This window comes from Bos grunniens, chromosome 10, assembly GCF_055505025.1.
Source record: "Bos grunniens cultivar Pamir isolate PY7600 chromosome 10, Bosgru_T2T1.0, whole genome shotgun sequence".
NCBI lineage: Eukaryota > Metazoa > Chordata > Mammalia > Artiodactyla > Bovidae > Bos > Bos grunniens.
The window spans coordinates 41,590,827-41,615,215 of NC_141174.1; the positions used below are offsets into that span (position 1 = coordinate 41,590,827).

General features: G+C 39.9%; 1 protein-coding gene across 3 annotated transcripts in view; it reads right to left on the reverse strand.

Annotated features, from left to right (window-relative positions):
• The window catches only part of FBN1 (fibrillin 1), a 265,245-nt gene that overhangs the window by 86,767 nt on the left and 154,089 nt on the right, over positions 1-24,389 (reverse strand). For all 3 annotated transcript variants that reach the window (XM_086320774.1, XM_086320775.1, XM_086320777.1), the window contains 16 exons: positions 22,654-22,776; positions 21,443-21,595; positions 17,788-17,841; positions 16,095-16,220; positions 13,302-13,427; positions 12,616-12,735; positions 12,286-12,423; positions 11,404-11,454; positions 9,386-9,511; positions 7,418-7,645; positions 5,550-5,675; positions 5,302-5,430; positions 4,393-4,518; positions 4,165-4,290; positions 1,712-1,834; positions 171-296 (listed from right to left, as the gene is read on the reverse strand). In XM_086320774.1, the coding sequence (XP_086176900.1) occupies positions 171-296; positions 1,712-1,834; positions 4,165-4,290; positions 4,393-4,518; positions 5,302-5,430; positions 5,550-5,675; positions 7,418-7,645; positions 9,386-9,511; positions 11,404-11,454; positions 12,286-12,423; positions 12,616-12,735; positions 13,302-13,427; positions 16,095-16,220; positions 17,788-17,841; positions 21,443-21,595; positions 22,654-22,776 (2,001 nt within the window). The remainder of the gene's footprint in view (positions 1-170; positions 297-1,711; positions 1,835-4,164; positions 4,291-4,392; positions 4,519-5,301; positions 5,431-5,549; positions 5,676-7,417; positions 7,646-9,385; positions 9,512-11,403; positions 11,455-12,285; positions 12,424-12,615; positions 12,736-13,301; positions 13,428-16,094; positions 16,221-17,787; positions 17,842-21,442; positions 21,596-22,653; positions 22,777-24,389) is intronic.

Here is a 24,389-nt window from a genome sequence, read left to right on the forward strand (position 1 = left end):
TCACAAGAAAGATGCTTCTTGGAATGCTAACTTTGGAATACTATTAGTAGTATGCTCCTAAATATTTTTACTTTTCCCATCGGATTTATTCACTACTGAAACAAGTCTATGTAATACAATAGCACTTGTGAATAACCAGCAAATTGGAAAATCCTGTCTTCTTTGCTTACCTACACAAGTCTTCATGTCTTCAGATGCCATGAATCCATCATAACACAAGCACCTGTACTCTCCAGGTATGTTTGTACACTGACCACCATCACAGATATTGGGGTTATCTTCACACTCATCAATGTCTGCAGAGAATAAAGCCAACGATGACATGTTGTTGATAAGGGTTCCATTCATCAGTAATGAAAAAGTTAACTGACACAAGTCAAGTAAACTCAGCCTGCTTGCATAGGACTATTTGCTCTGAAATCCAAATAATGCTTTGCATAAATTATCCCATCAGGTTACCTTGGGTAAAACAAGAGAGAATCATTTTCAAGATCTACAACATACAGTTCAGGATGGAGGTCCACATGCTCTTAAAAGACCATCATTTAATTAGCACTTTTATCTCTGATATAAACTTATCATTTGAAAGACCATCAATCTTATTTATCTAACTTTCAAATTTAAATGCCTAAGTCTCTTATTTGCTGTTTTATAGATATTTTAAGATTTAAAAAATACTGAAAATAAGCTTATCTACTTAGATGTACTTTTAGCATAATTTGCTATTGCTATTGCTAAGTCACTTGAGTCGTGTCCGACTCTGTGTGACCCCATAGACGGCAGCCCACCAGGCTTCCCCATCCCTGGGATTCTCCAGGCAAGAACACTGGAGTGGGTTGCCATTTCCTTCTCCAATGCATGAAAGTGAAAAGTGAAAGTGAAGTCGCTCAGTCATGTCCGACCCTCAGCGACTCCATGGACTGCAGCCTTCCAGGCTCCTCCAACCATGGGATTTTCCAGGCAAGAGTACTGGCTGGAGTGGGGTGCCATTGCCTTCTCCGTTTAGCATAATACCTATTTTCAAATTTTAATTTTTATAACCTAGTGATTTTAGGGGAGATTTTACTAGGTCCAATAACATAATTGTGGTTCCCAAACCTAAATTTTCTTCTTAACCTGAGCCAAGATTAAAACTTATATTACCCACTTCATTTTCCATCTCTGACTACATGGCTCTTCTAGCCCAGGTGATACAGCAGGAAGTATAAATTATATCAGCAGTTCTCAAATTTTAGCATGCATCCAAAATCACTTAGAAGGCTTGAGAGAACAGATTACTGAGATCCACCCACAGGGGTTTCTGATTCAGTAGGTGTGGGTGCAGAGGGAAGGCTGAGACTTTGCTTTTCTAACATATTCTTGGTGATGCTGATGTAGGTCCAGGGAACATACCCTGAGTAGCACTGAAATAGGCCATCAGATCAGATTCTTCAAAATTCTAATCAATGAAGAAAATCTATTTTATATTGTACTTACTGAGCATGTGCCAGGTGCTATGCTAAATGCTATACATATTCTTCCATACAGGCCATCTGAACCCATTTTGTAGATGAGGAATCAGATGTCAAGGATCTTCATCAAGGACATACAGCTAAACTATGTGACAAAATAAAGACTGGAACTCAGGACTGTCTGACTCCAAAGCCCAGGCCCTGAACCACTCCACGTAGGGACCTGTTATTGAGTTTCCATGAAGCTAAAACCTACTTACCTGTGCAGGACCTCTGGTCAGGCATCAGTGCAAATCCTGGCTGACAGCTACATTCGTAGCTACCTTCAGAGTTTGTGCAGAAGGTCTCACAGCCACCGTTCATTATGCTGCATTCATCAATGTCTAAGAAAAAGGAAAATAATATTACCTTCCTCTGTGTGATGATGGCCCATGTTTGAATTTCTCAGATATGTATGAGTCAAGTAAAAACCAAAACAAAATACAAAATTATAAGAGCATTCTAGGGCAACTGCAAATCTCTGTATCATTTGGTTCCTTCAACAAATATTAACTGCACACTTACTGTGTGCTAAAGAGTTCCAGAAAAACATCTACTTCTGCTTCATTGACTATGCCAAAGCCTTTGACGGTGTGGATCACAACAAACTGTGGGGAATTCTTAAAGAGATGGGAATACCAGACCACCTGACCTTCCTCCTGAGAAATCTGGATGCAGGTGAAGAAGTAACAGTTAGAACTGGACATGGAACAACAGATTGGTTCTAAATTTGGAAAGGAGTACGTCAAGGCTATATACTGTCACCATGCTTATTTAACTTATATGCATCATGTGAAATGCCAGGCTGGATGAAGCATAAGCTGGAATCAAGATTGCTGGGAGAAATATCAATAACCTCAGATATGCAGATGACACCACCCTTATGGCAGAAAGTGAAGAACTACAGAGCCTCTTGATGAAAGTGAAAGAGGAGAGTGAAACAGTTGGCTTAAAACTCAACATTCAGAAAACTAAGATCATGGCATCCAGTCCCATCACTTCATGGCAAATAGATGGGGAAACAATGAAAACTGTGACAGACTTTATTTTCTTGGGCTCCAAAATCACTGCAGTTGGTGACTGCAGCCATGAAATTAAAAGACACTTGTTCCTTGGAAGAAAAGCTATGACCAACTTATACAGCATATTAAAAAGCAGAGACATTATTTTGCCAACAACGGTCCATCTAGTCAAAGCTATGGCTTTTCTAATAGTCATGTATGGATGTGAGAGTTGAACTATAAAGAAAGCGTTGCACTGAAGAATTGATGCTTTTGAACTGTGGTGTTGGAGGACTCTTGAGAGTCCCTTGGACTTCAAGGAAATCCAACCAGTCCATCCTAAAGGAAATCAGTCCTGAATATTTGTTGGAAAGACTGATGCTGAAGCTGAAACTCCAATACTTTAGCCACCAGATTTGAAGAACTGACTCATTGGAAAAGGCCCTGATGCTGGGAAAGATTGAAAGCGGGAGGAGAAGGGGATGATAGAGGATGAGATGGTTGGATGGATGGCATCACCAACTTGATGGACATGAGTTTGAGTAAGCTCCGGGAGTTGGTGATGGATGGGGAAGCCTGGTGTGCTGCAGTCTATGGGGTTGAAAAGAGTCAGACATGACTGAGCGACTGAACTGAAATGAACTGAACCGTGTGCTAGAGATGAGACCCTAACAGTGAATGAGATGGACATACTTACTGCCTTTATAACACTTAGGCTGTAGTTGGGGAGTTAGATGAACGATTAATGATACAATATATGGTGTGCCACGTGCAATGCAGGAGAAGTACTGGATGCTAGAACACACCTCAGTGACAACAGTGGGCAGGTGGGTGAAATTCTCTGGGTCACAGATTCCATCACAAACTTGACACTCAGTTTGGCTGAAGTTCCAATCCCCGTCAAGGGCCTGAGTTGGAGTTCTGAGTTGCTCAGGGCCATGAGTCAGAAGAATCTGGACTGATTTATGATTTTGGGTGGAAACCCTGTGAGACTTGGCAGTTCCACAAGGGGTATACCCCAACGCAGGCAAAAACTGGCGGTCTTCTACAAGGTTTCACTTTGACTCTGAGCACAATAAAGCCACAGGGCTTTCTGCGCCAGTCTTCCCAGTACAACTAAACCTCCCCAGGGCAGCCACAAAGCAAAATGCCTGTCCCACAAAACTCCATTTTTAAGGAGTACCAGACCTGGCTTCTATTGCTCTGTGAGCTATAAACATACTATGGTCTTCTTCCCAATAATTATTCTTTGGAATCTCAGCTGCTCCAAACCACCTAAGGGCGGAGATCACACCCTGTGCCTTTTGTCTTTCTCCCAGCACTCATCAGACTGCGCTTATTTCAGGCAGTCGGTAATCACTTGCTGATGTGCCTGGGTGTGCACATGCAGAAACAAAGCATATGCTACCGTTCACTAGTTAGAGCAGTGTGGGTCAGACGGTACTTGCTGGAGCTAAAACATTCTACAGTCGTCACTGAACTGGTTCTTTAAACAGATGAGGGAGGCCAGATCCAAAGATCATAAGCCACCGTGAGAAGACTTTTACTTCCAGGAAAACTGGAAACATTAAGTAAAAGCAACTAGTGATGGAGATGGAACTCAGAGAACATGGCTTAAGTGCTTTAGAAAGAGACTAAAGAAAATAAGAAATGGCATAAGCTACAGAACTTACCAACACAAAACAGCCTGTCAGGGGTAGAGTGGTAGCCAGGGTTGCAGGCACACTGGTACTTTCCTATGAGGTTCACGCAGCGGCCATGGGGGCAGAGGTGTGCACTTAGTTCACACTCGTTGATGTCTGTTTAAAAATAAGAACAGCAAACATGCAGCCATCAGCCTCTGACTCTGACTAGGATGTGGGCCGAATGACTGGCCCCAGGTCAGTGGTCTTCCTCCTTACCTATACACGCCGAGATGTTGGGGGCCAGCTGATGGCCAGGGGGACATTCACAGCGGTAACTTCCCTCAGTGTTCAGGCACACGCCTCCTCGGCACAACAGCGGATCTCTCTGACACTCATCGATATCTGCAACATGGAAATGACCCCTATTGATGATGTGGAAGGTGTCCTGCCCCAGACCCCCATGACCTGGTCAGTGCATTCAGCACCCAGGTGCTGGAAGTCCTGGCTGCTAGTGGCTCACAGGCTCCCTTCTTGGAGAACTGATACCCACCTCACTCAGAAATGGCTGGGAGGTGAGAAATTATACCCCCTCCCATGCTGGGGGCCGCTCATAGCCAAACTGACATGAGAGTATAAAATCTCAGTTTCCTGCCCTTGAGTTGGGACAACTCTTGGGTGCTTTCACACTCCAAGGCCCTTGTGGGATCAGGTTAAAGCTAAAACCTAGCCTAACACTTGCTTCTATTCCTCCCCTGCCCTAAGCAGCTTCCCTCCCTTTCTTACAGGTTTCTCCTAAGAGCACTGAAAAAATATTCCCATCTCAGGCCTGTTGCTAGGGAACCTGACCTAATGCAACTATCTTAATCAATCTCCTTTTAGAGAAATGATGAATAGAAACTCTAGAATGTGACTCCTAAAACATATCTTGTGTTTGAATTGTTCTTTCTTCCCTAGGGTGTCTATTCCAGGTCACTTCTCAGGGACCTACAGACCACCTACCACCCCACAGCATGAATTCCCTCATTCCTTCCGTATGTCAGTCTCCCTCTGCCACAGACCAATGCCTGACTCACTGGTCAGGAGACCAGCACACTGTGGGAGCAGGGAGAACCCACACAGGCGATGAGTCACCCAAGCGTCTTGGCTCGTTTCTTCCCTGGGCTGATCCAATGGTCACGCACTCACCCATGCAGTTCTTCATCATCATGAATCCGCTTTCATAGCCTTCATCGCACTTGCACTCAAAGTCCCCGGGGGTGTTCACACACTGGCCTCGGCCACAGAGGTCAGGGGATATGCGGCATTCGTCGATGTCTGCGCAAAGGCGGTAAGTAGGCAGCAGGTGAGCATCAGAACAGCTTTACTCCTTGTGGCCACATGTTAAAGACCAAGGGTGCCCAAGGGTGTCCCTCCAGGGAGAGCCCCTCACTGACCTGTGCAGTTCCTTTCTTCAGAATCCAGAGCAAAGCCGCTGTCACACCTGCACTTGAAGCTGCCAATGGTGTTCCTGCACTTGCCGTGGGTGCACAGGTTGGGAATCATCTTACACTCGTTGATGTCTTCAAGAGAAATTAAGTGTGGGACAAATCCATAAGTGATCCATTAGGAGGAATCCACGCGCCGTGTGAAACCCAGGGAGACAGAAGGGCTTGATTTAAGGTCTTGGTCACACGCATTTAAAAAATGTGATGACCATCAGAAATAGGACTTTGTAAATAGTTTTAGACTTCTAAACATCTCCATTTTAGAAAGTATTATTAAATAAGTAAAGAGTGGGTTTATTTGGCCTTCTAAAGCCCAGAACACTATCTGACACATACCAAACACTGAACTATTTGCTGAATGGATGAATAAAAATTTTAAAGTCACTAGTGTCTATATGTAAAGCATATAAAGGATTTTCAAATAGACTTTCCTATAGCTACCAAATTGAGTATGTAGCGGAATGAGACATTCATTTATGCTTCCTGACACTTTTTTTTATACCTAAAAATAATTTCAAAAGAGATGTCATTTGTAATTTAAATTATTTATAAATGCTGTATACTATTTAAAACACATTCTAAATAAGGAGTACTGATTTAAAATATTTTCTCAATTAACATGAAGGTTTCATTAATACAATTAAAGTGTCCAATATTTCCTATGTATGTGGGGACTGCACTTGTAACATGTGATTTGAGTTTCCCTTTATAAGGGCCTTTCTAAAGCAAGACCTAGAGCTTAAGGAATCAAGTTCATTGCTACCAAATGTTACGAGAGACAGAACTGGCAGATTAAATCTCAGGAACATCTAGTCCTTCTCTGGCAATGGACCACCACAATTTTTGAATTCAAATCACCTAAGTTTCTCTGAATTTACTTGAGAGACATGTAAGAAGGCCATCTAGATACTGTCTCTCTAGACGGTACAGCTTTATCTCTAGGATTTCTTGAACCAAATGCTCAGTAGGAAAAAAGTTAACACTTTTTAATTAAGGATGGTAAGATTTACATGCTCACTTCCCATTTTTATAAGTTCATTTAATTGTGAAGTATAACAAGTAGACTCAGACACAACGGGAAAATGACATAAAATTCTACACTGGGAGCTAAAGTTGGGCATCCCTGAATAACTGGAATTTTGAGTATCCAATTATGATTTTTTTCCACATGCTGAAGTAAACACGTTCTTGTATCATGGTGCATAAAATGGCAACTCAATTTTGAAATTAGATTAAATCTGTGACTTCTTTTTTTTTAACATGGGTTTTATGTTTAGCAAAAGAAGATAAAATTTGAAATATCTTAAGTCACTGGAGTGTGTTTGCTACAGGAATGAATTTCAGTGCATTTGGACAAGGAGGCCCTGCCACTGGGTTTCTCACACCATTATCTATACTCAGGTGGACCACAGTGACATGAATACCTCAAATGAACACTGCAAACACATGAGCTACAGGTGACAAGATAAAGGTCATCTCTAGGGCCTCCGCAGATGGCATAAACATTTCCCAAGATTTTTCTTTCATTTATGCTTAGCTTTAGGATAATATCAAAATCTACTATAATACTTAATAGTGACTAGATGGGAGAGGAAAGTGACCACAGGAAGCCCCGAGATGTAGAAAAAGAAATTTCGTAATGGAGTGAATATTTTGCCATATAAAATTCAGAAAGCAAAGAAGGCATCCTGAGATGATGATCCAGGGATGACCATGTTGATGACATTTATTGTAATTCTGCTAGCAGAACTCTGCACTCCTGAAAAGGCATCCTATTGACCGAAAAGAAGAGCAATCAACCACTGACACCACTGTACCTTTGAAAAAACGTTTGCCATTTGTAATTTCTTTTGTGGCGAATCCGGGTCCTCTGGGACAGAGCTCCTCGTACTCAGGTGTGTTTCTCACGGGACATTCCTCACACTCCTCGGTGCCCCAGGCTGCCCCGACTGAGCAGCAGCAGGCGTCCATGCGGTGGCGCCCAGCCACGGGCAGGGTGCACTCCTCGTCCTCGTACCTCAGGAAGCAGGTTTCCAGGCGGATATCTGCCGAGGGAGCAAACAGAGATGGGCTGAGGAGAGAGCTACTCTCCACTGCCTCAGACTGCCAGCCTGTGTTAGGCCAAGTGGGACACACACAGTAATTTACTATAATCTTATTGACTGAAACTCATTTTTTTTTCCCTCAAAGGCTTTGTGGTGGGTTTTTCTGCTTCCTAAAGGCTTGCTGGCAGCTCATATTTCTTTGTATCTCCTCTTGTGGCAAGAATCCTTTCAATGCTAGGCATTTTCTGATAATTCCCCAGAAGCAGCAGTATTCGGAGAAATCCTGCAATGCTCTTTTGGGAAACGTATTCCTCATTATCCAACCAGGCTAATTACCAATGCATGTACTCTATGATGTCTTGACATCACTCTAGCTGAAAGCCAACTGCAGTCTTTATTGTTGGAAAACATCTCAGCTGGCTCCAGCACCCTTTCCTCAGATCCACTTCATTTTTGGAGAGGTAGAATGGTGAACTCTGAAATGAGGACTGCCTTCCTTGAGATTAGAGAGGGAAAACAGCAAAGAAGAGCCACTGACTCCTCAAGTATTTCCTTCACCTCAGCATGTGCTTATGTGCACATTCTTCTGTGTACATGTGGGAATGTTGGCTTCCTTTAATGCTAGAAAGCTATGGAAGCCTTCTGTGAAATTCCACATTTGGGTTGTGTCTATTAAGATGGTTAATTTCAAAATGAATCCTAGTCTAAACACTGAAGCATCTTTCAACTTAAGAACCTGGAAAAAGGTTCTCATTAATTGCGAATCCTCCTAAACAAAGATGCAAAGGCTCAAAATGGGATTAACTGACATCCATAGTTATAAATTCCAGCTTTTATATTCTGCATTGCTTACATTGTAAACCATAAAGTTTCACATTTAAAGGGTGATTAATCCTAATTCATAAAGGAGCTGTATCTTTTAAATGCATGCCACTCTTTCAACCACCTACAGTGGTCTTTCACTAAAGATGCTCTTCAGGATCACACAGTTTCAGATACACAATGTGGCTGAGCATCATTTCCAGAGTCATGCACTCCAAAACCAGTTATCCAAAGGATTTTATTCCTGGGAGTCAGAAGCCATAACAGTAACACCAGAAAAAGCCCAAGACTCCACATGATGACTGCAGGATCTCAAATCTACCACCAAAGAGTCCACAGGTCAGGTTTCTAAAAATCAAAGTTTTGTGTCCAATCTCTTCCACATCATTGTCACTTGGGTTCTAGCAGTTGTCATGGAGAGTCACACCATGGCTGATGGTGACAACAGGCCTCGTTCCCTCAGGTTCACTACTCAGGCTGTTACAGTCTTTACTGCTGAAACCCACAGGAGTTTCCTGAAAAGACCTGTCTTTCTGGCTAATGGCAGGCTTGCCTAGCAGGCTAAGGCTACAGTTTCTGATTAAGCAAAAATGTTCTCCTTACTGATCACCTAGAATTCTACATCCATGGCATATGGAGGACAGATTTAAGAGCTCTAGAATAATAATTGTGATGGTAGCAGTTTAATGAATAATCACATATCATTAAAGAACTGTCAGGTTCCCTACTATTTATAAGGAATAAAGAGCTGAGTCAGGAAAGCTATTTGTCAAGGAAACCACTATGAATGCTAATAGAAATGTTGAATTTGGGATGTGTGTGTGTCTGTACTTGAAACTGAATATTCAGGTCTATCTTCTGAGTTCTGAATAATTGTTAAGAAATGTTCATTAGAAAAGTAATGAGCTCAGTATTTACCTAGGCAAATCCTCCCTGTGGCATCCAAAGTCATCCCACTGGGACACTGACATTTAAATGATCCCTTGGAGTTAACACACAAGCCATTCTTGCAGACTCCTGGGAACACTTCACATTCATCTATATCTATGAAGAAAAAAAGAAAGCACGAAGTTAATACATCTGCATAGCACAATTCTACTTTATTCCATTCAGGGAGTCATATTCCCACAACTGAAAAGGCCATTTTGAACTTAGTAAGTAGAAAACTAGTTTGCTTCTAAATAATTCATGTAGAATTTCTAGGATGTTTAAAAAGCCACCAGACAGAGCTCACCCATTAACAAAGATATTATTGCTTCTCTATCAGTCCCAGGGAGTAATTTTTGAGTTGTAAAAACAGGGAGTTTGTGGGAGTTCTTAGAGACAAGTTTGGGTACTATGGACATCTCAGGTAAGGCTCCCAAGTGAAAGAAAGTGAAAGTGTTAGTCATCCAGTCACGTCTGATTTTTTGTGATCCCATGGCTATAGCCTGCTGGGTTCCCTTGTCCATGGGATTTCCCAGGAAAGAATACTGAACTGGGTAGCCATTCCCTTCTCCAGGGGATCTTCCCAACCCAGGCACTGAACCCAGGTCTCCTGCATTGCAGGCAGGTTCTTTACCATCTAAGCTATCAGGGAAGCGCTAAGGCTCCCAGAAGCCATTTAATTAGCTTTACTAGACCAGATGGCTGGAATTAAGAAAAGAAACAGAAGTCTGATCTTTCAAATTAGCAAAGAAGAAATAGCTTGAAGATAAGCACAGAAAAAATCCACCACTGGGGAATATGTGCAGCCAATCAAAAGAGTCTCCTTTGAGAGGTGCTGAGATGTCCCAAGAAAGTGTGTAACTTTCTAGTTCTAACTCAGCAATGGTCTCGAGCTATCCTGTCAAAGCCTTGGTGGTTCCAGCTTGGGTTGGAGAGAGCTGGAAGGTGCTCACGGTCATTCGTTCATCATTCACTGCATCTCTCTCAAACATATTAGCCCTTCCCAGTTTGCTGAAGGGAGAGCATTGTGTTCTCTGCACTGTTTTTGGAAAAATACTCACCATCAAGTTAACCCAAAGAAAGGCACTTACTTACTTGCTAATGCCAAAAAGGGGTAGCATTAGTCAAGAAACTCACACACACTGTGTCTCTATTTAGAAGAAATAACTTTCCAAGCCAGGGATGTTGAAAAAAAAAAATTCTAAATCTTTCCGTATAAGAGAAATAAATGGGGAGGGGGAAATGTACCTTTTTGGGGCTGTTTTGCTCTGGGTCCACTTGTATACCAAAATATGCTGCTGAGGTCAGATAAGTTATTAACAGTGGGTCTGGACCAGAGAGAGGCCAAAGGATTCAGTCATCATTTGGAAAGCAAGCTCTTGGGTGGGGGTTGTAGTGTTCCTCTTTATTTTAGCAGGGAAAAAAAGTTCATTTCATTCCACATATGGGACTAATTGCTGTTTTTAAAATTTTTCAGCTGCTGTGTCATGTCAGGTTGTGTTAGTCACCCTGACCTATGTCTGTCTACCCGGGACTCCATGAGAAAAGAAAAATCACAGGAAAGTAGAAAGAATCCATGTAGACTCTCAAAAATGAGGCAATAGAGGTGTGTCTTTCTCATCATACATAACCATGAAACAAACAACAATAACAACAAAAGGATCCAGGAGAAAATCAAGAGAAATGCAAGATTTGCACCCTTATCACAAACTTCCTTTTTTTTTTCTTCCCCATAGATAACACTTTGAAATTGTAGTCACTCAAAACTACGGTCAGCCTAAATCATTTTCAAGACGCTCTGCCCTTTGGCCATAGAGCTCTGACACTGGCAAGAGCACACACTTGTGAAATTCATGTCTGTTACAGGTTCGGCAGTTCTCATTATTTTTTTTCCCCTGCTACATATTTCTCACTGGGAAGTTACATGACAGCTTTATGCAGTCCAAGTTAATACAAGCATTCTTCTTCATGCATGCAGAAATTTATGATTTATAAATAATCATAAATACCTTCACACTGTGTTCCTTTAATTCTTGAATAGCCTTTCCCACATATGGGATCTGTATCAAAAAAACAAACAAAAAGCAAAAAAACAAATCTGAGATAACAATATCCAGACTTTATGACACAATATTAGAAACATGACAGAGGCCCTTTAACATGGAATTGATTTTATTGCTATGAATAATTCTGAGGCAACGAAGTGTCACTGAGATTGTATAGGTGAGGGAGAAGAATGAAATGTCTCCTTGAATAAAGCTCAGTCCATCTGTGAGATTCTGAAAGGCTCAAAGATACCCTAAAGATCTCACTATGGTGATGCCTAAGAAGCAAACTGATTTGATTTCTGTCTTGCTGTGACCCCTAAAACATGAATCATACTATAGCATTACTGTAACATAAATGTGGAAAACAAAGTCTAGAACGGGCAGGGCTCAAGCCCTGCAGCAGTCACACTATTATCAGTTCACACATTTATATATCCAAACACTGAATCAACAGAATCATTAGCAAGGCTCTCAAACCTCAGTTTTGCAATAACTTTAGTCGTGAACTCTGGTTCCTTTATATCAATATTTTTGGGGGAAGAAAACCTGTGCCTGTAAAAAACTCAGGACCCTTAATCATGAAGTTCCTAAGAGAGCCAATAAGAATTGCTGATCTGGGAAAGCCACACCAGATAACTTACATTACAGTGTGGTGACAGAAAAGAATGAATTAACCAAATCACATACAATCATTGCCCTTGACACTTAATTTCCTACACAGCTACATGTTTCCTTGAGGTCATCAGAACAAAATCTTCTATAATTCCCACGTGAACTTAAATGAACAAAGGTCCAAGTAAAATGCCCAGTGAGCAGAGGAGCCACGGCACCCCCTTCTCTTACCGACTTGGCATGGGGTGCATGGGCTCCCCCAGGCAGCACCAAGGGATGAACAGCACTGGGACTTCAATGTGGCTCCATTGATGTTGATCTCACACCGCCCATCGATGACAGTCTGCCAACAAGTGCCCTTAATGGTTTCTGTAGGGGCAGGGGGTGATGATATTTAATAGACAATTAACAGAATCTATCTCAAAAATTCAAACATGTACATTGGGATAATGATAGTTTAAAATTTTGTTTTTCCATACTGAAACCCTTCTGCAATAAAAGTGGACATTAAATACAGCAGCATTGATAAAACAGGAAAATCATTCTTGGAAAGATAAATACCTATGCAGATGGTTTTTGTTGGATCCAAAGTACTTTCAGAAGAACATTCACAAATGAAAGAGCCCGGACTGTTCTTGCAGACTCCATTAATGCAAGGACTTGATTCACATTCATCGATGTCTGAAACAAAAATAGGTCTACATTACTGCTAAAAACTAGTCTTGGGCACGAATGTATCTTTAAACTTTGGTCTCAACTGCTACCACATATTCTTCATTAGATAATAAAGCTGGTCTAGATAGATTTTTTTCCCTAGACTAGATGGAATGCCAAAAATAATAACTGAGCACATCTCTATGTTCAGCACATGGCTGAATCTTTTTAATTCAGAAAATCTGGAGCAAATGTAAGCGTGATTTCTGAATTATTTACTCAAATAGCATATATCTAATATTTTCTTAATCTATTAAATGTTGGTAAATAAAATACCAAATGCAGGAAAATACAAAATGGATACTCTTAAATAGCATTTGAATGTGAAATAAATGGTGATTGAAAGGCCAATTGCAGATAAGTATTATCAGCAGCTTATAAAGTGTATACAAGTGTCATTCAGGATCACAGAACCTCAACTACACGACACAACTGTCTAAAATAAGAAGTGGCTTTAATTTATCTTTGTGCTTTTCCAATGGATCTCCAAAAGGCAACAAAGTCCATGGTATAAGAACAAAAACTAGTCCTACCTTCACAGGTTTTCAGTTCAGGTTTGTATATAAATCCCTTGGGGCAGGTACAGACAAAACTTCCAGGAGTATTTCTACATTGTCCATTGTCACAAAGCAGACTATTCAATACACATTCATTAATATCTGGAAAATAAAACGTAAACTTTTAAAAGATCTTATCCTTCGCATGCAATTTCTTTGCTTTTTTTAAGTTATGTTTTTAAGGTCATAATGATATGATTGATTCAAGGAAGGAGCAAAACTCCTATACCATTGGTTTTTGCCAAAATTACCTAGTTTTAAAAAATAGGTGACTGATCTGATTATTTTTACTAGGTATCTACAAAGTCTAAAATCACCAGACCATTTGATTCACTTCTTTGGCAGGAAAAATAACTTAGATTTGCTGAAAATCATTATTTATTGGGTTGGACAAAATGTTTGTTTGGTGTTTTTCTATTTCTTTGCCATAAGATGGTACAGGAAAACCCGAATGAACTTTTTGGCCAACCCAATATATAATTGCTTCATTGTGCCAAAGTTAAAAGGACTAATCCCACTGTTTTAAATAATTGACTAAATATTTAGAAAGTATGGTCCATCTTTAATAAGTATGAGTTCCAGGATGGGTGTTTCTTCTTCAGAATAATTTAAGTGGTCTCCAGTTATGTTTATAAAGTATGAAGCAAGCTGTAGACTTTATAATTGCCATGAAGAATGCAAACTAGAGATTCAGAGAGCTGAGTAATAGGCCTGTGTGATACAAAATCAAACTTCTGCTATGTATTACTTAGATAATTGAGGAAGTGTGGAACTTAAACAGTCTGCTATACCACACTGAGCTAAACTACATCATACAGCCCACAAAGCAGGCCACACATTCACAAGGAACTTTTTACACACCGAGTGATTCTGCTTAGATTATCATCTGACAAGCTAGTGGTCCTTACATGAAGTATACACAAATTCGGTACTAGAGAGCTGCATGGGTTCACATCAGTAAACAGACTTCAATCAGCAACTTACAGTGATCCCTTGGTATCTGCAGGGGATTGGTTCCAGGAACCCCATCCCTGCCATCCAGGTTACCAAAATGTGTGGATGTTCAAGTCCCTTATATAAAATGGTATAGTACTGGCGTATAACCTATGCACATCCTCCTCTGTACTTTAAACCATCTCTAGATTACTTATAATACCGAATACAACATACATGCTATGTAAATAGTTGCTGGTATATGGAAAATTCAAGTTTTGCTTTTGGGAACTTTCGGGAATTTTTTTTCAAGTATCTTTGATCTGAGGTTGGTTAGATATGCAAATACAAAACTCACAGATGTAGAGGGCTGTGTTTATAAAGTACTTAAAATACGGGAAAATCAAGCAGAAAGTGATGTTATTGTCCGGGCAAACAGCATGCTGAGAATTCTGTCAAAATTGTATAACAAATGCTAACACTTCCCCAAAGGGTCAATATTGCAATTCTCAACTGATGATGTCAGAAGAATATGGAACTTTAAGGACCTGAGGATTAAGAAATAAAAGAGCCAATCCCTGGAATTTTCTGGAAAGTGGCTGGAGTGGATCTTTGATTTCTAACTTCATACTTCTGAACACAACCTGAAATATGAACATGCATGCTCAGTCAAGTCCAACTGCTTGTGACCCCATGGATTGTAGCTCGCCAGGCTCCTCTGTCTATGGAATTTTTTAGGCAAGAATCCTGGAGTGGGTTGTCATTTCCTCTTCCAGGGGGTCTTCCCGATCCAGGGATTGAACCCATGTCTCCTGCACTGCAGGAGAATTCTTTACCACTGAGCCACCAGGGAAGTCCTGAAACATGAACATCCTTCTGATGATAATGGGACCGCCTTTGGAATAGACACTAGAACTCTGAAAGAAGAATCCCTTCTGCGTCCCAGATTCTCTGTTTGCTTCGCGTGGGGTGATTTCAGGATAAAGTTAAAACATCTCTGTGTCTTTCTGGCATGTCCAAATAAACAATGATTTTTCAAGTCTGCCAATGTAGAGAGGCTCTTATAGAAAAATGAAATCGTAAAACTTTTGAGATGAGTCTAGTTTGAAAGTACTATGTGTACTCAAATAACAACTATACTCTCCCCAAAAAAGGGGCCCTAAAATTAAGGGTATGAGAGAGAAAGAAATCATTTCTCAAAATTCAGTATATATCATAAATGTAGACTTTTCCTTCTGAAAGGCCAGGTTTGGGCCAGCAATAAAAGTTAGGGAGACAAAAAGAAACCCACTAGTCAAAATAAGAGGGTGTTGTGGTAAGTCAGTGTCTCCCCTGATCTGCTTCAATCCTCCATTTTCTTAGGTACTTATTTAGCCTGAAATATGCGGGGAAAGCTGATTTGAATGGGGGCAGAGAAGATGCTCTGATTTGTTGTTAGTTCTTCTTATGTGAGTGCAAATGCCACACATTAAGAAGGAAAGCAGATAAAAATACTTAAAGTAAGATTTCTGCTTCTTTGATAATAAGTGCTATGTCTACTTTGCCCACAACAACAATTGGTAGCAGCCTTAACAACAAAGGCATCCAGTTGGGTAGCACTCAGCTTCAACCTGCACAGTTAGAGAACTGTACACTGTATGAGAGGGATGGTTGCCATGGTCCACCCTTGATGTGGTTAAACAAAAGATATAAGCCGTCAGGATGCAGCTATGCTGATACCCCTAGTATAGAGCATCCATCTGTCAAGTCCTTAAGGTACCCAAGCAGTTTGCTCAAGCAACAAAAGAAAGAATGCATGATGCATGAAACGTCTTAGAAAACAGTGAAGCTTCTTACCAACACAGTTTTTCCCAGTTGAATCCACTTCATATCCTGAGTTGCATATACATTTGTAGGTCCCACGGAGATTTTCACAAATTCCATTTGGGCAAATATCAGGATCTAATGCACATTCATTTATATCTGGACCACAAAAAAAAGCTCATAAGCATTAACATGCTAAAGTAAATATCAAATGGACTGTCAAAAAATTACAATAAATGTAAAGATATCAGGACCTTGTGAAAATAAAAAAAGCTTATTCTTGATAAGAAACTTGATCCCTTTTTTCTTACTGCAAGATACTCTGAATCAAGTCTTCCCTCCATCAATCCCTGAGAGGAAGCTGGCATCTGAGCTAGAACTACAAGGTTACCAACCCTTAATCAAAAGGAGAACCCTTGGACTTTCTCTTGTCCAAACACCGAGATGGGAAAGTAGATCAAATACAGAGTCCAAGTTCCTATAAGTGGTCTCCCTGCCATCAGCTTGTCCCTCTTCAATCTATCTTCTATATTGCCACGAGACAGCCTAAAAACAAAGTGATTGTGTCATTCTCAAGGTTCAGACTTTTGTAGGTTCAATAACATCCTCATGATTAAATTAAAATATGAATGCCATTTAGTTGCTTTAAATCCTTTACTCTGCCATGACCAATACATAATGCCCTCTTTACTCTGTGTTGGGAATGCCTGGAGCAAGCCTAATCACTGGTTCAAAATGTGCATAATCATCACCTGCTCTGGAAACACCTTTGCTGCTCTGGCCAGATGAGGATGAGCACCTTCTTCTGGGTGCTCCCAGACCAAGGAGAGCCCTCATAGTCAAGGGTGATGCAAAGTGACCATCAGTGAGTGGCTACTCTCAAGTCTTGTTCCCTGACTTTTCTATAAATCAAGATTGACCTTTTTTCTTTCCCAGATTCCTATCAGAATTTATTTATTCCCTACTAATTCTTTCATTATACAGTTCCTTACTTCTCTTTTCTCCTCCAAATATCTACCCCACCCCAACCCTATGTCATCCATACACACTGATGAAACCAACCAAGAGAATGAACTGACAGTCAATTCAGCCATAATTCTCTTGAATCAAATCATTTAGTTTTATATTAATAAAGTAATCTCTTCCTCTTTCTTATCTGTGTTTATACTTGTTCCAATTCTCCCTTTTAATTTCTTTCATGGCACCAGTATTTCTCTGGTTCTAACTCCTACACTTAAACATTTCATTTTCTTTCAGCTAACTGCTATCACTGCCTGCTACGAAATACAAGATGGATCCCTATTGCCATCTGTTAATGACTGACCCCTTGTTAGTTAAGAAAATGTTCAAAATGTGCAGGGGTTCACCTGAACTTGTAACCCTGAATTGTGCTTGACAGCAGTAGACCCAAAGGAGGGCCAGGCTGCCCCTTCTCATAAATGAGCTACCACAGCCACTGTATCTCGCTCACATCGACCACCCTGGGAGAGGACCCGATACTTCAGTATGAAGTCCCACACCCACACCCAGCAACCCTAGGACCCACTGAGCCACTGTTCTATTCTGCCACTGGGGGCTTCCAAGTGTCCCAGGTAGATCACACCGTGAGAGTCAGAGAAGGGGTTCAGATCAGACTGGTGTAAAGGGACCAACTGGAAACCCACAGGAAGGCCCAGGGCTGCCTCTGCACATGCTTAAGGTAGTAAATTTCAAAACAAGTCCTTACCGCTGCCTGCTGACGTTATTCCTGGCCCACTGCTGCAGAGTGCCTGATACTCCGCTGCAATAAATTAACAGATAGTAAATGATTCCCTTGTTTGCAGAACAGGTCGATCCTGCCCTTGGCTTTGCACACATCATTTCCTCCAAAGAGAGTGGAACTGAAATAAAGTGGTAACAGAAAAGGAGGCATCCCCCCCAGGGGGAGTCACACCAGGGCTCCCATTTAAAGGCTCCGCAATCACCATGGAAAACGACTTGTAAGGATATACGCAAGTTCCAGCAATTCCTCGTGCAAAGCGCTTTAGGAAAAGGTGTTTTTCCTATGACTTGATTTTGTTCACCAGGGAACACTTTACACTTACAGTGAAATGTGCCTGTTAAAATGTGGTTTCTTAACTGTTAATAAAACTCTCTCCCACCATCTTGGGAATACATTTTTTTCTTCGTTCGAGCTTTTTTTTTCAGAACAAGTTCTTAACATTTTCTCATTTCTCTGCAAATTCTCTAGCCTTCCCTCACAAAATACGAGGGTGTGTACACCTGCATGTATGTGTATTTTTAGAGTTAATATTCATCAGGATGCCAGACTCATTCTATATATTAAATCCATAGGGTAAGTATTGCAAAACGTTAAAACTGGATCTTATTGAGGAAACGGCAGTATAGAGAATATGTTCCCAAATTTGTGATGGAATCAGATTTCTATTTCTTAAAATCCATACAGTGTTTTAGACACAATTCCAACAATATTTAGATGAACCTAAGAGTGAATGATGGAAATAAGAACTAATAGGAAATCACACTTAATCCCAGGAAAAGAAACTAATTTTCCCATAGTTGCCTATGGATTCAGGCAACTAGAGTTTCATAGTCAAATGCAGATCCTTTGTGCTTAAGCAATAGGAGAATTAAAAATTAGGGATGGACCTTTTTAACAGAAGCCACTTGCACCTTGGTGCTAAAGCAAACACACCTATAATTCCATGTGACAGAAAATTGCATTCCTGATCATAGGGGATGCAAAGAAGTTACACATATCCAAAAAAAAAAAAAAATGACTGTTAACCCTTCAGAGCCTCTGTCTTTCAGCAAACATAAATTTGAGAAAAGCGGTAAAACCCCTTACTTTTTAAAATCATCTTAAAAGGGGCCAAAAAGGGAACCAATGGGAAGGTGGCTGCCACTGGTTTGAAAGCCAGAGACTGGTGGCAAAAAGAAATACATCCTCTTTATTTTCTCACTTCAGCAATTAATTAAAGCACTGGTGAAATAGCGTAAGTAGTGAAACAGGGAAAAAACAACATCATGCCAGTTTTGCTAAAAGCAGTTTTATAATTAGCACTATATTAGTTGATGCTTGGCCTAAGTGGAAGCAAATTGTGGTCGTTATTCTTTTCCATTTGGGCAGGAGCTGGTACTGTAGTGAATTCAGATCAGCATGGGTTTGAACGCTGATGACAATGCTTATTGCTGAGGGTCTCGGGAACAGGCCCTTTCTCCTCTTCTAGTTTCCTCTTCTATAAAGTGTAGAAAAGGATACCCAACTCACAGGGTAGTTCTATAGATTTACTGAGAGAACATGTAAAGTGCTCAGCACAACTCAAGCACTTAATACGTGGTAGGTGTTCCTGAGCTAACTTAGTGTCGTGCCCCAGAGACAGTAGAATAAGGGCAGAAGAGAAATTCCTAATCATCACTTTTCTGACTGATTGCTACAAGGAGTAAATGCTCAGCAGTCAGGGAGATGTATCTTCATATATAGTTTATTTGACTTCCAGAGCACAGAGATGAGCTTTGCATGTTAAATGGTTAGTGTTTCATTAAAGTGTCTAAACACATTTTTTTCGGATACTTTCAGTACCTTCTAAAACTCCCCCTCTCTCCTGAAATAAGGGACATCCTACGTTTTGATCCTTCATTATTTGGCATTTTCATTTATCAAAGAGGTGGAGAAACCAAACTGAATGGAACCATTTCCACAAGCAGACCACTTTTGTGTAAATTCATTCAAATATAAAACAGAAGCTAGTGGAACTAAGCTTCAAATGTGACTGTCTTTAAGCTTTAACGCTTAAAGAAATCTGCTCTCTTTGGGTCATCTGATTATAAATCTACCTCTTTCCCATGTATCACAAGAATTCTTTGAAGATGTACTTGGTCCAGAGGAAAATGTAAAAACAGAGAAATGTATGCACCAAGGGTCCTGGATTCTAAGTTTTGGGTATTCTGTTCATTCAAGACATGAACAAATCACCTCCATTCTTGTGTACTAGGTTTCAGGATACTCATCTACCTTGTAAATTCAAAATAGGCAAGGAAACTACTTTGAAAAGTTAAAGCAACATACAAATGAATAATATTAATAAAACACTACTATCAAGTTACATGGAAGTATCTTTTTAGATAGAATTACATTTGTATATTATATAACCAAAGTATTGTTGCAAACATGCATTTCATTGATTAGTAATCATATAGTTAATGATAATTTGTATATTATTCACCAGGCAAAGCAGTCATCCGAAATAAAGCTTGCTTTCTTTAACTGGCATTCCCCCAATTTAAAGACTTTAAAAGTCTTCCACTTCACTTTGTCTAACTTCTTATAACAGATTTTAATTGCTGTCTGATTTCAAATAATAACATTCTCATAATGGCGAATGCTTAAAAATTGTGAGTTCATCTTTAATTGATAGTATCTAGGCCAGAAATAAACTAACTGTATCTCACATGTAAATCAACCAGTCAGAGCTATGTGTTTTCAATATTAGGACTTACTCTATTTTAGGACATTAGATGCCAACAGCCAAGGTACCTTAAAATTACGTTCAAATGTTGACAGTCTATTGCTTTCATTTCAATAAACTATTTTTGCCTTATAAATAGAAATAATTTACAACTGGAGAGGATCTTCTGGATTATCTAGGACAATTCATTTTCAGATTAAAAGGCCAAGGAATCCTTTTCCATATTATTCAATTTTATAATTGTTTACTAACGTAAACCATCTCAAATCCTTTTGAAATTAGGTAAGAAAATTTCCTAAATAAACAAAAATTCACCAAAAAACCTGAACCCTCCAATTAAGTAATTTGCCTGCCTGTGGCTGGAGAGCAGAATTCTGACTCACTGACCAGTTTTCTTTTCACTAAGCTGTGTCACTTCGAATTGAGAAAAATACTTTTTCCCTAGAGTGGAATAAAATCATTTAGGGAACGCACACCTAAGTCAACATGAAGGATTTGAAAAAAATTCACAAATGGACTTTTGGAAAAAAGTTGGAAACAGTCAAGTAATCTGAAAATTATTTATTTTTACACTCTGTAAAATTCTGCTTTTGTAATAGCTCCTGCAAAATGTAACACTGTGAAACAACTTTAGAAAACAAGGTACGTTGCATGTACCCTAAAGAACATGAATATTACCGAGCTGGAGAAATTCAGACGGGAAGCATAAATGTGCAGCCTAATCCAGATGATAGCTGAGTTGGTGGGTAATGTGTGATCAAAGCCTGACCAGCCCTTTTCAAGACCCCTGCAAGGTATGTGAGGTACCTGTAGAGTATCATGTAATCTTTCCCCGTAACTTCCATAAATACAAAGACTGAAGATGGGGGCAGAAGGCTGGCAGTACTAGGGCATCCCCATGACACAACATACCTGAATTCTGTGAAGGGCATGGTTGGCAAGGTTCCCCGAAAGCATACTCAGTGCTGGCACAACAGCATTCAGACTTGGTAACAGCACCAAACAAGGGTTTGACACACTGGCCTCTTTTGTATCCACCATAGCATGTGCTCCGCATGTGTGTGTCTGAACAGGAAGAAGCATCTGTCATCACACTATCATTTCCAACAGACGGGAACCCCCCAGGTTAAAGTTGAAGCTGGCTTTATTTAGCCACTGTCACTGTTTTTACTCACAGAGAATGCCTCTGGTATTAGGCCTCAATAGAAAACAAAACAAATTCTTCAGCTTCCAAGCACTGGAAACCAATTACTAGAGGCTTCTAGTTTTCTAGGGACTATTATGGTTTAGCCACTGTGAAATCCTTAAGGGCTAGGATTATACCTCACTCATCGTTTTCTTCCCCAGGCTTGTACAGAGAAGGCAGTTAATAAATGATGAATGAATGAGGGATGATCATTCAATTTCACCACATGATAAACAAGATTTTTATTAGAAATACAGCCCACCCCAACATAATCATACAATTATTGAGTATCTGAATTAGATGTGCTTTCACAAAGGAGGATGTTTGATCTGTAAAATTATATAAATCTTAGATATTGGTCTAACTAAGCAGTGTCATCTTTACCACCAGGAGGGGATTTCCAGCTATGACCAATCTTTTCCCAGTTCAAAGGGGATTGGGAAAAATTCCCTTTCTTAAGAATAATTTGGATAAAATTTGTATCTATTTATTAACAAATCAGAAACGTCTTATAAAGCCACAAAAAACTACTATCACATAAGTTCCTGGATCATCTATATCCTCTTTGGAATTCTCTACCTCTCTTTGGACATTCAGTTCCTTAGATGAAAATGAAATGTTCATCGTGAGATAATTAGGGACATATAGGTCAATCCAAAGACCATTATCAGCAAAGGAGGGCTGGAGAAAACTGAGGACAACTAGGACAAGGAAGAAGGAGAGGTGTGGAGTCCTTTGGTTTTCATTTATCTCAGCTCATCTTTCTATCCCTTGAATTAATATTCACTTTATAAGGAAAAAAACTGACCCCGTTGGTCTGTTGCCCACAGATATTAACTGTATCATACCTGCTGCAGTAGAGAACATTTGCCATTGGTTGATTTTACTGACAGAGGGTGGATCTCTATAGTACATCTAGTTATGGCCGTGATCTTACCAACACACACACGTCCGTCCAGACCCACGGCCAGTCCAGGAAAGCATTCACATCGGTAGGAGCCATCAGTGTTGACGCAACGCCCATTCATGCAGATCCCAGGTGTTTCACACTCATTAATATCTGTGGTGGGGAGAAGCACTTATTAAAAATGAAGTCACTTCATCTAAAACCATAATGTGCTTACAAGTCTAAGACTTGAAAATAGAGAAGGTTTACAATAATGTGCAGCATCAACAATAAAAGCTCAATGAGATGCATTTCATTTTCCTTGGAGGAAAGAGGAACGAAAACTGAGAGATAAACTGTCTGAGTTTCTTTCTTTTCCATATAAAGCTATTTCAATAACATTCTCCTGAGATTTTTTTTTAATCCAAAATAAGAATCATAAAGCAAAAACAGAATTGGAAGAAGAAGGGAAGTGACAGCTAAAAGACAAAGGGTCTTGTGTAATGTTTCACATGGCAGTTCTTCCAGGACTGTCAGAAATCTAGCTTGATAATAAACTGCATCTTTGACCTGGGCAGGAAGCTTCTCCTTTTGGCATCCAACACGCAGACTGGTGTCCATTCCAGTTATCACTCATGCCTTAACTCACGCTTTAAATCTCTGGGACAATTAGAAAGGCATAAGGAAACACAGAACTAAAGCCTAGATGGAACACCATAAAAAAGGAACAGAAAATGAATATAGATGATTTTGATGACCGTTCCAAGCCAACAACAGCAGTGTAAGCAAATGGAACCCAGCAAAGAAAAATCTCTCTTACACATTACAAATATTTTACAGTATCATATGTGTATATTAGGGAGGTCTGGTAAAAGACTTTATTGGGCACATATTAATAATAGCAGATATTTTCCCCCTCAATATGGGGAAGTAGAAATGATACCAAAATTCTGTTTTGGAAAACATATAACACTTAGAAACAAGGCATTTTATAACAACTCCGTTTATAATATACAACGAGTATATGTGAATATTTCCTTTCTTCTGACCTTAAAAAGGCAAATTGAGACTGAAACACCTCTGCGTTTTACTCAGCTTGTGTTATTTGGCACAAAATACATTCAGATGGTCCAAGATTCCGTGTACAGATTGTATTTTAAAACAGCAGTTATATTTAAATACATGAACTCGAATTGGTTCAGTTATTCAGGTCACTTTTTTGTTCAAATTGAGATCTACAGTAAAGCATGGTGACTACAGCCTGAAAAGTAACACAATGTCTTTTTACTGGGGACAGAGATGGAATGGGGATCCAGAGAGCATTGCTCAGAGTGAGCGGCCTCAACCTTCAGAGAGTGATCAAGGGAGGCTGGTCATCAGATTAGTCAACTGTAGAGATTAAATTAGCATTGTTCATTCAGCTTTGAACAGTCACAGCTTTGGGGAATCAGAACCAAGTCCTTAGCACTCAGAGAAAATCTTACTTAGTGATATCAAGAGAAAAATTATGGAAAAGAAATAACAGCATATAAGAAATTTCTTTCCTTTTTCTTCCTTTGTTATTACAGTACATGCATTCCATTTACTCTATATATCAAAATAAAGAAGACATAGGGAAGAATAGGAAGCATTCTTCCCTTCTCTTTCTAGCTCTGTTTCTTAAGCTAGAATGGTAAAGTCAGAGCAGAACTTTTAATCACCAGGCACTTTCAAATGAATGGAACAATCCGTTTATCAATAAGACACTAGTTCACTAATTGCAAACAGTTGCAAAACCTAGTTTCACC